Source organism: Alligator mississippiensis, chromosome 1 (assembly GCF_030867095.1).
Source record: "Alligator mississippiensis isolate rAllMis1 chromosome 1, rAllMis1, whole genome shotgun sequence".
Taxonomy (NCBI): Eukaryota; Metazoa; Chordata; order Crocodylia; family Alligatoridae; genus Alligator; species Alligator mississippiensis.
This window is the reverse complement of record NC_081824.1, coordinates 158473452-158486666: the sequence shown is the minus strand read 5'-3', so window position 1 is coordinate 158486666 and position 13215 is coordinate 158473452. Positions and strand designations below refer to the sequence as shown.

The 13215-nt window shown below is 44.6% G+C and overlaps 1 protein-coding gene across 1 annotated transcript in view; it reads right to left on the bottom strand.

Moving 5' to 3' along the window:
* Positions 1 to 13215, bottom strand: part of WDR64 (WD repeat domain 64) — a 159955-nt gene that overhangs the window by 47316 nt on the left and 99424 nt on the right. Inside the window, exons 11-13 of the mRNA XM_019500548.2 lie at positions 8517 to 8643; positions 2631 to 2779; positions 48 to 171 (exon numbers count right to left, since the gene is read on the bottom strand). Coding sequence (XP_019356093.1) covers positions 48 to 171; positions 2631 to 2779; positions 8517 to 8643 — 400 coding nt within the window. The remainder of the gene's footprint in view (positions 1 to 47; positions 172 to 2630; positions 2780 to 8516; positions 8644 to 13215) is intronic.

The following is a 13215-nucleotide window of genomic DNA, read 5'->3' as shown; positions in this document are numbered from 1 at the left end:
TTTAAAGAGAGGCTAATTGGACACTCATTACTATTTAATTATTTTACCATCACATGCCCCTGTAGCAAAATGAAAACCACTTTTCTCAATCGCTGCACATGTTATTTCAATATTCGGCCCATGGGCATCTTCAATCTGGTATACTTGATATCCTGTTTCGAGTTCCCAAATCTATAAAAAATTAAACTAATTAAAAAAATACATTTACTTTTCATCCTACCAAATGCTGCCTGTCCCCCTGCCCTCGCTTGTCTTCCCTGTCTCTCACCCAGCATCCTCCCACCAAGCCCATCTTTCCCTTTTACACTCAGGAGCCATTCTGATTATTCATTTCCTACTCAAGAAATCATTACTTGATGCTGACTCCTTAACCAGTTATCACGTCATCTCCAACTTCCTTTTTTTGGGAAAGGTCACTGAATGGGTAGTTGCTCTATAGCTCCAGGTCCATCTAGATGCTTTGTATTCCTGGACCCTTGTCAGTCTGGCTTTTACCCTGAGTACAACACAAGTTAAAAGGCTTGGCTAAAGTTGCCTTGGGGGTTGTGGTTAACAATTTTCTTATATAGGGAAAACTGTACCCTTCTGATCTTACGAGATCTTTCAGCTACAGTTGATATAGCTGACCCTGAGTTGCAGATAAATGATTTACATGACCTAGTGGTTATTCACAGGACCTTGTTTAATTGGTTCCACTTTTTCTTAGTAGAGAGGTCCCAGAGGGTGGGGACGGGTGAATGAATGCTCATAATCCCCCTCAGCCCTCAGGACCTTTCTGTGGAATCCTGCAGACAACTCTTTGGCTCACCTGTTTGATGTGTATATTGTGCAGAGATTTAAAGTGAGGTGCCATCTGTATGCTAATGATGACTCCCAGTTCTGCTTCTATTTCTCATTTGATAAAAGCCCTGAGGTCTCTGTCCTTTCCCAGTGCCTGGCTACAGTTGGGGATTGGATGTGGGTGAAACAATTGAAGCTGAATCCAAAACAGACAGAGGTGATGGTGATGGGCAGACCACTTGACTTGATGGGGACTGGGACACCTATCAAGGGGCTCAGCCTCCTCTTGTCACTTAGGTTTACAGCACTGGGGTGCCTCTGGATACTCTACTGTACTTGGAACTTCAAGGGGCAATGGTGGGTGTATGAGTACCTTTCCATAGCTCCATCTGGTGAGAAGCTTGCAACCCTTTATTTCAAGCTGTGTGATCTGGATGTCCAGAAGCTGCAGCTGATGCAGAATAAGTGACCTGATGGGGGGGTGTCACCAGGAGCATTTAACAGCAATCCTCCAGCATCTGTACTGACTTCTAATAGTTTTCCCAGCACAATTTAAGGTGCTGGTTCTGACCTGCAAGGTTCTAAAAAATCTGGTCCCTACATACTTAAGATACTTGAGCAGGATGGAATAGTCACACATAGGGTGTGAATAGATGAGGCATTTCTCCCAAGAGAAAGCCTTTTGTCCTGCAACCTTACAGATATACAGTCTGTTGTCCTACTTTAAGTACCATGGAGCAGGCAAGATCAAATGTGCTAACGCTTTTTCCCTGGGACAATGCTGTGTACACCTGTAAGTTAATTGCAGCTGATTCAAGTTAATTACCAATCATTCCATGGACAAGCCTGTCAGGCTGTGTGCTTTCCTTGACCACCTACTGGCAGAGGAGAAGCAATGCTTCTTGGAAAGGCTGTGTGTGTAAAAAAGGGGTGTGTTGCTCCAGTTTTGTCTCAGGTTTTAACACAGATCAGTCAGGACAACTTCAAATGAGATGCCTCTTTACATCTTTGGTGCCTATTAAGTGGAGTTGGATATATCCTTATGTACTTAACTTCTTTTAACTTAATTGGGTCTTGAGGCCTCACATAAGTTTAAACAGGTGTCTGATCACTGTCCTAAGTAGGGATACTTCCTGACCATACATGTGTCAACTGGTGATCTGAGGCATTGTGAGATTTCACAACTGTTAAACAACTTGTTTGCTTCCATTACAAGCAGTCACATATTTGTGACTTGCATGCAGTTATACCTTCACAAAGAACATGTGTACATAGTCATGTACATGCCCAGCCAGTGGGCAGCCATGCTCAACCTAGGCATCTACAGCGAAGGGAGTAAAACAACTGCAACCCATGTGTAAGTTCCACAAAGGTCACTCACCTGGCTAGAAAACTGATGGATAGGCATACCAATGGAAATAGAAGCCCAGCTTAAATAGCCAATGGTAGATATTTAATAGATTATGTTAGATATGCATATAAAGCACATTCTGCTAATGGTAGAGTATGTCAAAGCCCAACCACAGGAAAATGAATTTAAAATTAAAACAAGCACCTCCCCACCCCTGATGTATCTTCCTGTTCCCTGGAGTGAAACAAGACACTAATTACATCCATTCTGCAGGTCAGTTAAAAGGGTTGTCTGATACAAGTAATGCTGAGGAATGTAAATAGGTTATTTATCAAGGATTATCACTTCCCAGGAGTATTATTGTGTAAAAATATCTTCAAAGAGAATGGCTTGAATACCAAACATGATTAACTCTTATCTAATCGCTCAGTAATTTTTATGAGATAAAAGAAATTGCAATTTTTCTTTTTCAGTGTGAAGGATGCAACTGAATACTCACCTTCACAATAGATTCAGCACAAATGGTGAGAACTTGGTGAAAAGCCCAGTTGTAAGCCAGTACATTAATGCTTTTCTCATGTGTTTGTGGGATTTGTTTTGTATCTTGTATCATACGGGTTAGAGGATAAATATCAATGACAGATGATCCTATAGATGGTGAGACAGACAAAAATTTTGTGACTGTATCAACTTCACTTCCAGGATATAGATAAGCTTTATGTAAATCATAACAATTTGAATTCTTTAAGAAATATTAAGAGTTTCTTGTCTGTGGCATTAGTTCTGGCAAATGGTGGCTATCTGAAAAAAGTAGAAAATATTCATCCCTCCAAGACTAGCATTAAATAATTACTAAAGGCCAGATCTTATTCCATGTATTAGGTTTGTAAATCACACTTAAACAGTTAAGATTTTAAGTACAATTTGATTCCAAGTTTGTGCAAAACTGGTAATCTGGAAGCTGTGTGGCCCCTCCTCCTCCTCTCTACATTTTCTGACTTAATGATAAAGCTCAAATGAAGGCGCATTAAATGGCCATGCAGGAATTCAAGCAGGGTGGGATAGGATCACAATTAAATCCATGAATGACCATCTATAGTGCTGCCGAGGTCAGTCCCAGGGAGGATAGTCCTTGGCGTGTTGCACCATTTGAATCCACTAAGAGGCTCCAGACTCAGATATTCATTAATGGAGGTATTTCAGGCTTGTCCCAAGAAGCTGATTTTCTCTAGTGAATCTCAAAGCAACCACGGTGAGGAGCACAGAGCAGCCTCCCCAGCAAAATTCTAAGTATGGAGAGGCAAACTCAGCTGGGACTGGCTGCTGCCATGGTGAAGAGAAGGCTTTAGATGCCTAGATGAAATAGAACCTGCCTCTAAATATTCTGCTTGCTTAGACAGCCATCTTCCTAGCTTCTATAGAAATAGCTCCCCTAATTGCACCATCAACAGGAGCTATGAATCCTGGGGTCCAAAAATAGGTCAATATGACATAAACACTAATACATGTCAACCTGATTGACACAAATCTCATTAAAATCAATTCCAGTATCCAATTCCCACTAAATAAAAGAAATCCATCCAAGTCAGTTTTTCAATGCCTCTGTTTATACAGCACCAAAAGTGTGTGCAGAATTTTGCAAAATAATGAAAACATACAGGCCCTTGATTGGAAAGGTAACAGTCTCTGAGAACCATGACGAAGACAGATGAATGAATTTGGTTTCGAATTTGGTTCTAGCCAAAGGGGACAACCTGGTGGGAGATCTGAGGATTGAGGGTAATCTGGGAGTTAGTGATCATGAGATGATAGAATTAACTATCTCTTGTAGGGCAGGGAAGTCAGCCAGTAGGGCAGAGGTGCTTGACTTCAGGAAGGCTGACTTAAATGAGCTTAGGAAAATAGTGGGAGAGACCCTATGGGAAGAGGGACTGGAGGGGAAGGGAGTTCAGGAAGGGGGGGTTGTTCCTCAAAGGAAAGGTCCTCAGATCATAGAAAAGGTCTATTCCTGTATGCAGAAAAGGTGGTAAAGGGCCCAGGAAGCACTCTTGGCTTACCAGAGGAGTCAAGGAGTGCTTAAAAAAGAAAAAGGAGGCTTACAGACAGTGGAAATAAGGGGTAGTCAGTCACCAAGGAGGAATGCACAGGTATAGCCCATATTTGAAGGGAGAGGATAAGGAAGGCAAGGGTGGTGACTGAGATCAGGTGGGTAACTGAAATCAAGGATAATAAGAAGTCCTTCTTTAGATATATAGGGAGCAGGAGGAAGACCAAGGAGAAAGTGGGGCCCAGCTGATAACAGACAGGAGAAAGCTGAACTCTTTAATGAATACTTTGCATCAATGTTCCTGCATGCAAATGGTGGTCACCCGCCTGCTTAGATACTGGATGGATGCTAGAGGGGGTGGGAGGGAAGGGGTTATTGCCAACTAATGGTCAGTGTTGAACTGGTGAGGGAGCACTTAGAGCAGCTGAATGTCTTCAAGTCGGCAGGACTAGATGAACTACACCCAAGAGTGCTGAGGGAATTGGCCGGAGTCATTGCGGGACCATTAGCAAAGGTATTTGAAGAATTTTGCAGCTTGGGAATGGTCGCAGAAGACTGGTAAAGGGCCAATATGGTGTCAATCTTTAAGAAGGGGAGGAGGGAAGATCCAGGAAACTATAGTTTGGTCAGTTTGACCTTGATGCTAGGTAAAATTTTGGAAAAAATTATCAAGAAATCCATTTGTGAGAGACTAGCAGAAGACATGATGCTGAAGGATAGCCAACATGGTTTCACTGAGGGCAGGTCGTGTCTGACCAACCTCATCTCCTTCTATGATCATGTAACGAATCGTTTAGATGTGGGTTGATGGTTGATGTCATATGCTTGGATTTTAAAAAGGCCTTTGATATGGTCTCCCATGATGTTCTTATAAAAAAAAACTGAAGGATTGTGGGCTGGCAGAGTCCACAATCAGGTGAGTTGGGAACTGGCTAAGGGGTCGAACCCAGAGAGTGTTAGTGGACAGGTCTGTATTGTCTTGACAGGAGGTGGCCAGTGGTGTACCGCAGGGTTTGATTCTTGGCCCTGTGCTGTTCAACATCTTTATCAATGACTTAGATGAGGATGTGAAAAGCACGCTGCCCAAGTTTGCAGATGATACTAAGTTATAAGGAAAAGCGGTCATGCTAGGAGACAGGATGCAGATCCAAGCAGACCTGAACAAGCTGGAAAGGTGGGCAGAGTAGAACCAGATGCAGTTCAATAAGGATAAATGCAGAATGCTTCATCTGGGCAGAAGTAGCCTGCAACATGAATACAGGCTAGAAGGGGAGATGTCCTGGCCAGTACAATGGCTAAAAGGAACCTCGGGGTTATAGCTGATCACAGGATGAACATGAGCTGCCAGTGTAACGCTATAGTCAACAAAGCTAATAGCATACTGGGATGCATTAGCTCATGCATCATGAGCAGGGATAAGGAAGTGATACTTCCTCTCTACTCAATGCTGGTGAGACCCCAGCTGGAGTACAGTGTCCAGTTCTGGGCACTGCACTTCAAAAAAGATGTGGAGAATATTGAAAGGCTCCAGAGAAGGGCCACAGGAATGATTAAGGGCTTGGAGGACAAACCTTGTGAGGAAAGACTAAGGAATCTGGGACTGTTCAGCCAGGGGAAGAGAAGACTGAGGGGAACTTGGTGGCCCTCTATAAGTATGTAAGGAGTGAATATTAAGAGCTGGGAGAAAAACTGTTCACTACGGCACCCCAGGGGAGGACAAGGAGCAATGTCCATAAACTGTTAGAGGATGGTTTCAGGTTGGATGTAAGGGTGACCAGAATCTGGAATAGACTTCCCAAGAAGGTGGTGCAGTCCCCAACCTAGGCAGTCTTCAAGAATAGATTGGACAGACACCTTGCTGGGATAATTTGATCTCAGCAGTATTCCTGCCCAGAGCAGGGGGGTTGGACTTGATGATCTTTTGAGGTCCCTTCCAGCCCTTAATTTCTACGATTCTTGAGGAAGAATCAAAGCTTTCCATATACAACCTCACAAGCCAGTGTATAGTGTATTTTCAATGTAACCTAATTGAACTAGTACAAGAGTAGGGGGTTAGCCATGGCTATGCAAGTAGAAAAGGAACTTGCAGGGCATTTGCAAGGGAAAAAAAAAAACTAGAATAGATTCTGTGGAAATATGGAAATGTAGCATTAAAGTGTACTGAGCTCATCTATAAATATTTGTTTTTATAATGCTCTACAGACATCCAGGGACTAAACTCTTGAGATCTCTTTTATAAATACAAGTAAGAAACAGGATTAATTTTCTTATGTATAACCTAGATTTCTTGTCCTTTCTAGAAGGGAGGAATAATTTTAATAGTATGATTAATACAGTCTATAATCCAGATTTGTAAAGGTATTTAGGCACTGCTCCATTCAATATTTCCAAGTCCTATGTGACCAGCTCCTCAAAGATGTTAGGTGCCTAACTGCCATTGATCAATTAGGATATAGGACTGAGAGTACTTCTCAACGTAGCACTGTGCTGAGCTGCCATACTTGGTTCTGAATCACAAGCAGGACAGCTGTGTTAGCATGGTACTGCATGCACAACAATACGTTTTGCCTCTCAGGTATATGATTTCTGGTTTGAGAGTTGGCAAATGAAAAGCAAGCATAATATGTTCTCAGCCTGATACTGCCTTGCATCATATAGCCATATACTAAGTGACTAAATTTAAGGTGCTTTTGGAAATCCAACTAGATGGCCATCTGCAACTTTAGGCACCTACATACCTTTGAAAATATAGCCCTTAGCTCTCTGCCTGAAAGCTCTAGGAGCCCTGTCTCTACCTGGTATCATTTTCAGGATCTGCAGCAGAGTTCTTAGAAACCTTGACAATCCAAAAAATCTCGACAGTCACAATGGGAGCAAGGCTTTTGGAGTTTCTAGGCCCATGACTCTGAGCCTGGCTGTCCTGAGATGAGCTTGCAGGATCTTTCCCCCAGTAAGGAGGTTTTGGGTCCCTCAAAAACTCAGAACTGAGCTGAAGAAGATCAGTGGATAATAATCTGCCTGGATGGGAGGCTTGGGACAGCTGGAAGTGATGAAAAGCTACTGAAGGTAGATTTACAGATAGAGTTAAGAACTGAGAGGTGAATGCTGGAGAGAAGCCCAGACTTAAATCTGATCCTCTTATAAAAGCTGTAAGGAACAGAGGGTTTTGGGCTGTGTTCTTCTGTTTTGTTGTGGACACAAGGTTGTTTTTGTGGAGAATAAAACTGGTCTGAGAAGCTGAGAAAGAAGCTATGCTTATCCAAGGCAGCAGGGTACATGGCCCACTTATACCCTCGTGTAATTTGCCAGGGATCCTGGTACCATCTAGATGCTCAGTTAAATCAACACCTTTTCAGGTTTTTTGCTTTTATTAAAAAACCCTCTCCTGTTCCTCAGAGCAAAACCAACAAGAATGCCATTTCACTGAACAGCTCAAAGGCTTGGGGCTCTTGCAGTTTGTAATAAATTGTCTGTGTCTATGTCTAATTTAGGCAGAAATCAAATTCTGAAAAAACAAAATCACTTGTCAGTCAACTCTAGCTATAAAATTCTCTGAAGAATTGGGACATTGGGTTAAATATCCCTCCCCATGATTTAAAGCAAACAATGTTTAAAGTCTAGACTTTGCAGCTTGAAGTTCCAAATGGAGAGAGGAGCAAGGGACAGCTTGGGTGCCAGGGATGCCAGTAAAAACTCAGATTTCTTGAATCCCAAGCTCTGTCTTACCACAAGATGTTCTGTCTCCTTCACTATTTTATACCTCTTACATGTGCTGAGAATCCAGTGGTCCTAAACACAACCAGATTTACAGAATTTGGCACTAGGCATGCTCACACACAAGGCCTTGTTACACCTTATGCTCTGAGCCACACAAATGTTGATGGTGCTATCTTGGAGTTGGAGCAGTCACACCCTTAGTTTAGAAATGTTCTCTGACTGTTTCCCACCTGCACAGCTGTGACTTGTCACTAGTGGTCTAGTGACGAGGGACAGGACTAGGAGCTGTAGCTGTGATCTGCCACAAGAAGGCTGCTGAGCCAGGACAGGCTTCTATCCCTGCTGTTCAGGTGGCGGTGTGAGAGATCCTGGGATACTGGAGGACTTGAACCTGGGCAACACATATGTGGGGAGTGACCACACCTCAGTGGAACAGGAGCTGGGCAGTGCAGATCAGAGATAAACCTGCCCTGAAGTGGCGCAACTTTGAGCCACATCATGACACTGAAAACCACTTTAAGGTGTTAATGTGCAGACAATCACTCTCTAGCTATTTGTTTAATAACATGGACAAAATGAAGAGTATGCAAACTAATATACTAATTAGATAGATAAATGTACCTGTAATCAGTTTGCCGTGGGTATTGTCAAATACCATAGCATAAATCTGCATTTCTCCAGGTCTTCCTTGAATATCATGGAAGACCTGAAGTAGCGAAAGGGTCTGTATATCCCACACTCTAAAAACCTGGAAAAAAGGAAGAAAAAAACCCCCATTCAGTCTCGCTATTCCATTTCTAATCATTCATATTTTGCTTTATGGTCACCCTTAGAGGCTGCAAAAAAAGTTAGGGTTCCGTTCTGCTGGGTAACTGCATAGTAAGAGAGACCTACCCTAGAACATTTAAAATCAAACTAGATGAGAGTAGAAGTAGCTGAACATCCATTTTAAAGAAGGTAAACAAGGCAAAAGAGACGGTCTCTCAGTGATAAAATCTTGCAGCAGTCAGGACTTAAACTCAGATTCCTTGAGTCCCAAGCTGCTATCTTAACCAAAAGATGCTCTGCTTCCTTCACTATTTTATACCTCTCACACATGTGCTGATAATCCAGTGGTCCTAAACACAAGCAGATTTATTGAACATGGTGCTAGGCATGCACACACATACGTACACAACTGTTCTTAGTATTACCATGTTACATTGCCTTCAGTGATGAGATGACTGGTTCTGTGAAAGTGGGGAGAGCTGTGACTGTGATATACCTTGGCTTTAGCAAGGCTTTTGATACAGTCTCCACAACATTCTTGCAAGCAAGCAAAGGAAGGATGGGTTGGACAAACGGACTGTAAGTTGGATAGAGAACTAGCTAGATTGTCAGGCTCACAGGACAGTAGTCAATGGCTTGATGTCTAGTTGGCAGCCAGTATCAAATGAAGTGCCTCAGGGGTTGGTGCTGGGTCCAATTCTGTTCAGTATCTTCATCAGTGACCTGTAAAATGGGATGGAGTGCCCCCTCAGCAAGTTTCCAGATAACACCAAGCTGGGTGGCATGCACTAGATATGGTGGAGGGTAGGGCTAGGATTCAGAGTGACTAGACAAATTAGAGGATTGGGCCAAAAGAAATGTCCTGAAGTTCAATAAGGACATGTGCAAAGTCCTGCACTTAGAATAGAGCAATTCCATATACCAATACAGACTTGGGACTAACAGGCTAAGCAGCAGCTCTGCAGAAAAGAACCTGGGGATTACAGTGAACAATAAGCTGTGTATGAGTCAACAGTATGCCCTTATTGCAAAGAAGGCTAGCAGCATACTGGGCTACATTAGTAGAAGTGTTGCTAGCAATTGAGGGAAGTGATACTTTGGCACTGGTGAGGCCACATCTGGAGTACTGTGTCCAGTTCTAGGTCCCCCACTCAGAAAGGATGTGGACAAACCGGAGAGAACCCAGGAGAGGGCAACAAGAATTGTTAGAGGGCTGAGGAACTTGACTTCTGAGGGAGACACTGAGGGAACTGAGCTTGTTTAGTCTAGAGAAGAGAAGACTGAGGGGGGTTTTCAACTAACTGAAGGTTGATTCCAAGGAGGATGGCACTAAACTGTTCTCAGTGATTTCAGATGACAGAACAAGGAGCGTTGCTTTCAAGTTGCAGCAAGGGAAACTTAGGTTAGATAGTAGGAAAATCTTTCTCACAAGGAGGGTAATAAAGCCCTAGAACAGGCAACCTGGAGAGGTTGTAGAATTTCCATCCTTGGAGGCTTTTAAGACCTGGGTAGACAAAGTCTGGGATGGCATGATATAGTTGGGGATGATCCTGCTTTGAACCGAAGGTTGAACTAGATGACCTCCTGAGGTCCCTTCCAACCCTAACTTTGTATGATTCTATGTTACAATTACTAGAACCCTATGGTTTTAGTGTAATGCCCCAGCCCCATATTGTATTATTCAATAGGATAGTTTAGATAAGGATGATCTTGCCTTGAGCAGGGAGATAGATTTGATGACCTTCTGTCCTCCTGTCAGCCTTACTCTTCCATGATTCTATGATTTTAAATAAATTGTGCCTTTTTATCTACCAAAAATTTGAGCTGGGTGAAATTCCAAATGACCAGTCCCTAGGAAATTCCAACAAGCCAAACAAGGCGGTATTACTATTCAGAATAAATGTTAGAATTTTAAACATTTCTACAGAAGTAAAATTCTGAAAATTTTTGTCTTGAATTTGAATAATTTCAGCATGGAGCTGTTTATCCCCAATTCTTGTCCTTTTAGGAGTTCTGGTTATGTGAAGCCAGGGGTGAGCAATTATTTGGGCCTGCAGGCCACATAGGGAGTTTTGCTGAGCTGTTGTGGGCCAGGTCAACACCCCTCTCCCCTCCGCACTATGCAACAACTCACCAAAACTCTCTATGTGGGATGGGGATGTGGGCAGGTGGGAAGCAGTGTTTGGGAGCAGGACAGGTAGATAAGACTGAGATTATGGCGCTGGGTCATAGCGCAGTGACAGTGGGACCAGGGCACAGCCGCAACCTGCTGCCCACATGCTCCTGTGATAAGCACCGTTTTTGTGGGCAGGGGCATGGAGATAGTGGACTGCGGCTCTGCTCCAGCTCTGGCCCCATGCTGTCACTCCGTCAAGATCCTACCTTGAACCCCGGATACAGCCCTATTACATCTGCCTGGTCACATGCCCTGCCTATGTGGCTCCTGGCTGGTCTCCAGGGAGACCTCAGTATTGTGGGGTGGTATCTACCTGGGTCTGGGGCAGAGCCATGATGCACTCCCAACATATCCTGGCCTTGGCCCCAAGCTGTCATCAGCCCATGACCCAAGGGTCTCCATGGAGATTGGCCAGGAACTGCACAGGTAGGGCACTCAGTTGGGTGGGCAGGAAGCTGTGTCTGGGGCCAGAACTGAGATCTTGGGGCAGTGTCACAGCACGGGCCCAGGACTAGGGAAGAGCTCCTATCCCTGAACTTCCCTGCCCATGGAACCCACGCCTGTCATACAGGCATGTGGGCAGCAGATTGTGGCTCTGCCCTGGCCCTGCCCCTGACCACATGTTGTCACTGACCCAAGATCCTGCAGTCTTTCTGGCACTGAATGCCCATCTTGCTCCTGGATACTGCTCCCCGCTGGCCCATAGCCCCATCCCAGCTGCCTGGGCAAGTGCCCTGCCCACAGGGGTCTTGCCCACTGATGGTGGGTGTAGGGCAGATAGACCAGGATGCCCAGGCAGTGGGGCTGGGTGTGGCACTGGCAGCCAGCAGGAGCCATTACTGCTGGGACTACCAGGAAATGGAGCCTGGCCACTGTTCCATGCCATCTTAGCCCTTGCATGCCTAGGGGCAGTGGGACCAGGCTCACTCACTATGGCCCGGGCTGTGCCTCTCACCTGGGGTGGGTGGGACAGTGGGACCTGCCACAGGCCAGATAAAATCCTTCAGCAGATCAGGTCAGGTCCAGTCCATGGGTTGTGTTTTGCCCACCCATGTGCTAATCTATAATTATGCTAAGCCATAGTTAAGCTAAGGCACCAAAAAAGAGCTGGGGAATAACAGGCCTCCTTGACCTCTAGATGACTCAAGAAGAAATGTAACAAGTAAAAATTCATTAATGAGCAGAGAAGCTGGTACAAGAAGGGATGAGTAGTAGGGCTGAGCGAAGCTTTGGTAGCTGATTAGATCTGGATGAGATTTGGCCTGATTCAGCAGCTGAATCTCTGAATCCAAATTGAATCAGGAGACCCATTAAAAGGTCCGAATAAAATCGGAAGCCTCCAAACTGATTTGGAGAGATTCAGAGAGATTCGGAGATTTGGAAGGCTTGCAGCAAATAGAAACTGAGAAGAGGGTGGGGGATGGGGTGATCTTCCATATATGGAAAAGGCTGAGAGGAGGGGACAGACTGCTCTGATATTGACATCTGTAGCTGGCCAGTGACTGTGATCTTTCTCTGAGTTCCCTTCCAATCACAGTGCTCTGGGGGAGAGATGTTGAAACAACGTATAAAGCTGTGTTGCAAGTGATCTGTGCTTTTTGTGAACTGTGTCCCTCTTGAAGCAGCAGTGGCTGAAAGACTCTGGCTCACTAGCTAGTCTCTTGCTAGAAAGTCTGTCTTCTTGTAAGTTGTATCCAATCCTTTTGTACTTACCCTTGCCTACAATCCCTATTGTTATCCCTATCCATTCCTTTCAACTTATTTTCCTCCCACAAATCCTCTTATTTGTTCTTGTTAATCTGTCTTGATTCTTTCCCCCCACAAAAAGAAATCTGTGTTTTCCCTGACAGTGTGTCATCACTGTGCAGGAAAGTGCAACATATATTACACACACACACATTTTGCAGCACACCAAACATTATGGAGCGTGCTGAAAAGGCAGGTGTCAGATCTTCTGGCAGGGGAGGAAGAGGGGCAGAGGGAATGCTGCAAGTTCCCCCTGCCCAAAACATAGATGCACCCTCTTTCCTGGCAGCGATGAGTCTTCTGCTGATAGTGGAAGCAAGGAGGTGGTAGCAGTGCCTGCACCTGCAGCTGCACCACCACCACTTACACCACGAACTAGCAGCAGCATGACATTCTCCACCCCAATTTCAGTTCCCAGCATGAGCCTTCCCGTGCCAGAGGAGAAGCTGGATCTGGAAGCAGAGGAGCTGAGGGCCATAGCGAAGGAAATTCTGGGAAAGGAGGGGGAATCTGAGTTTGTGCTCCACATAACTCAAAGTTCCCCTAGAGGCAGGTCTCATTCTCTGGAAGACACTTCAGAGGAGGTTGTGGGGGCAAGTGGCTCAGCTCCTCCTGTTGTTGTGCTTCTGC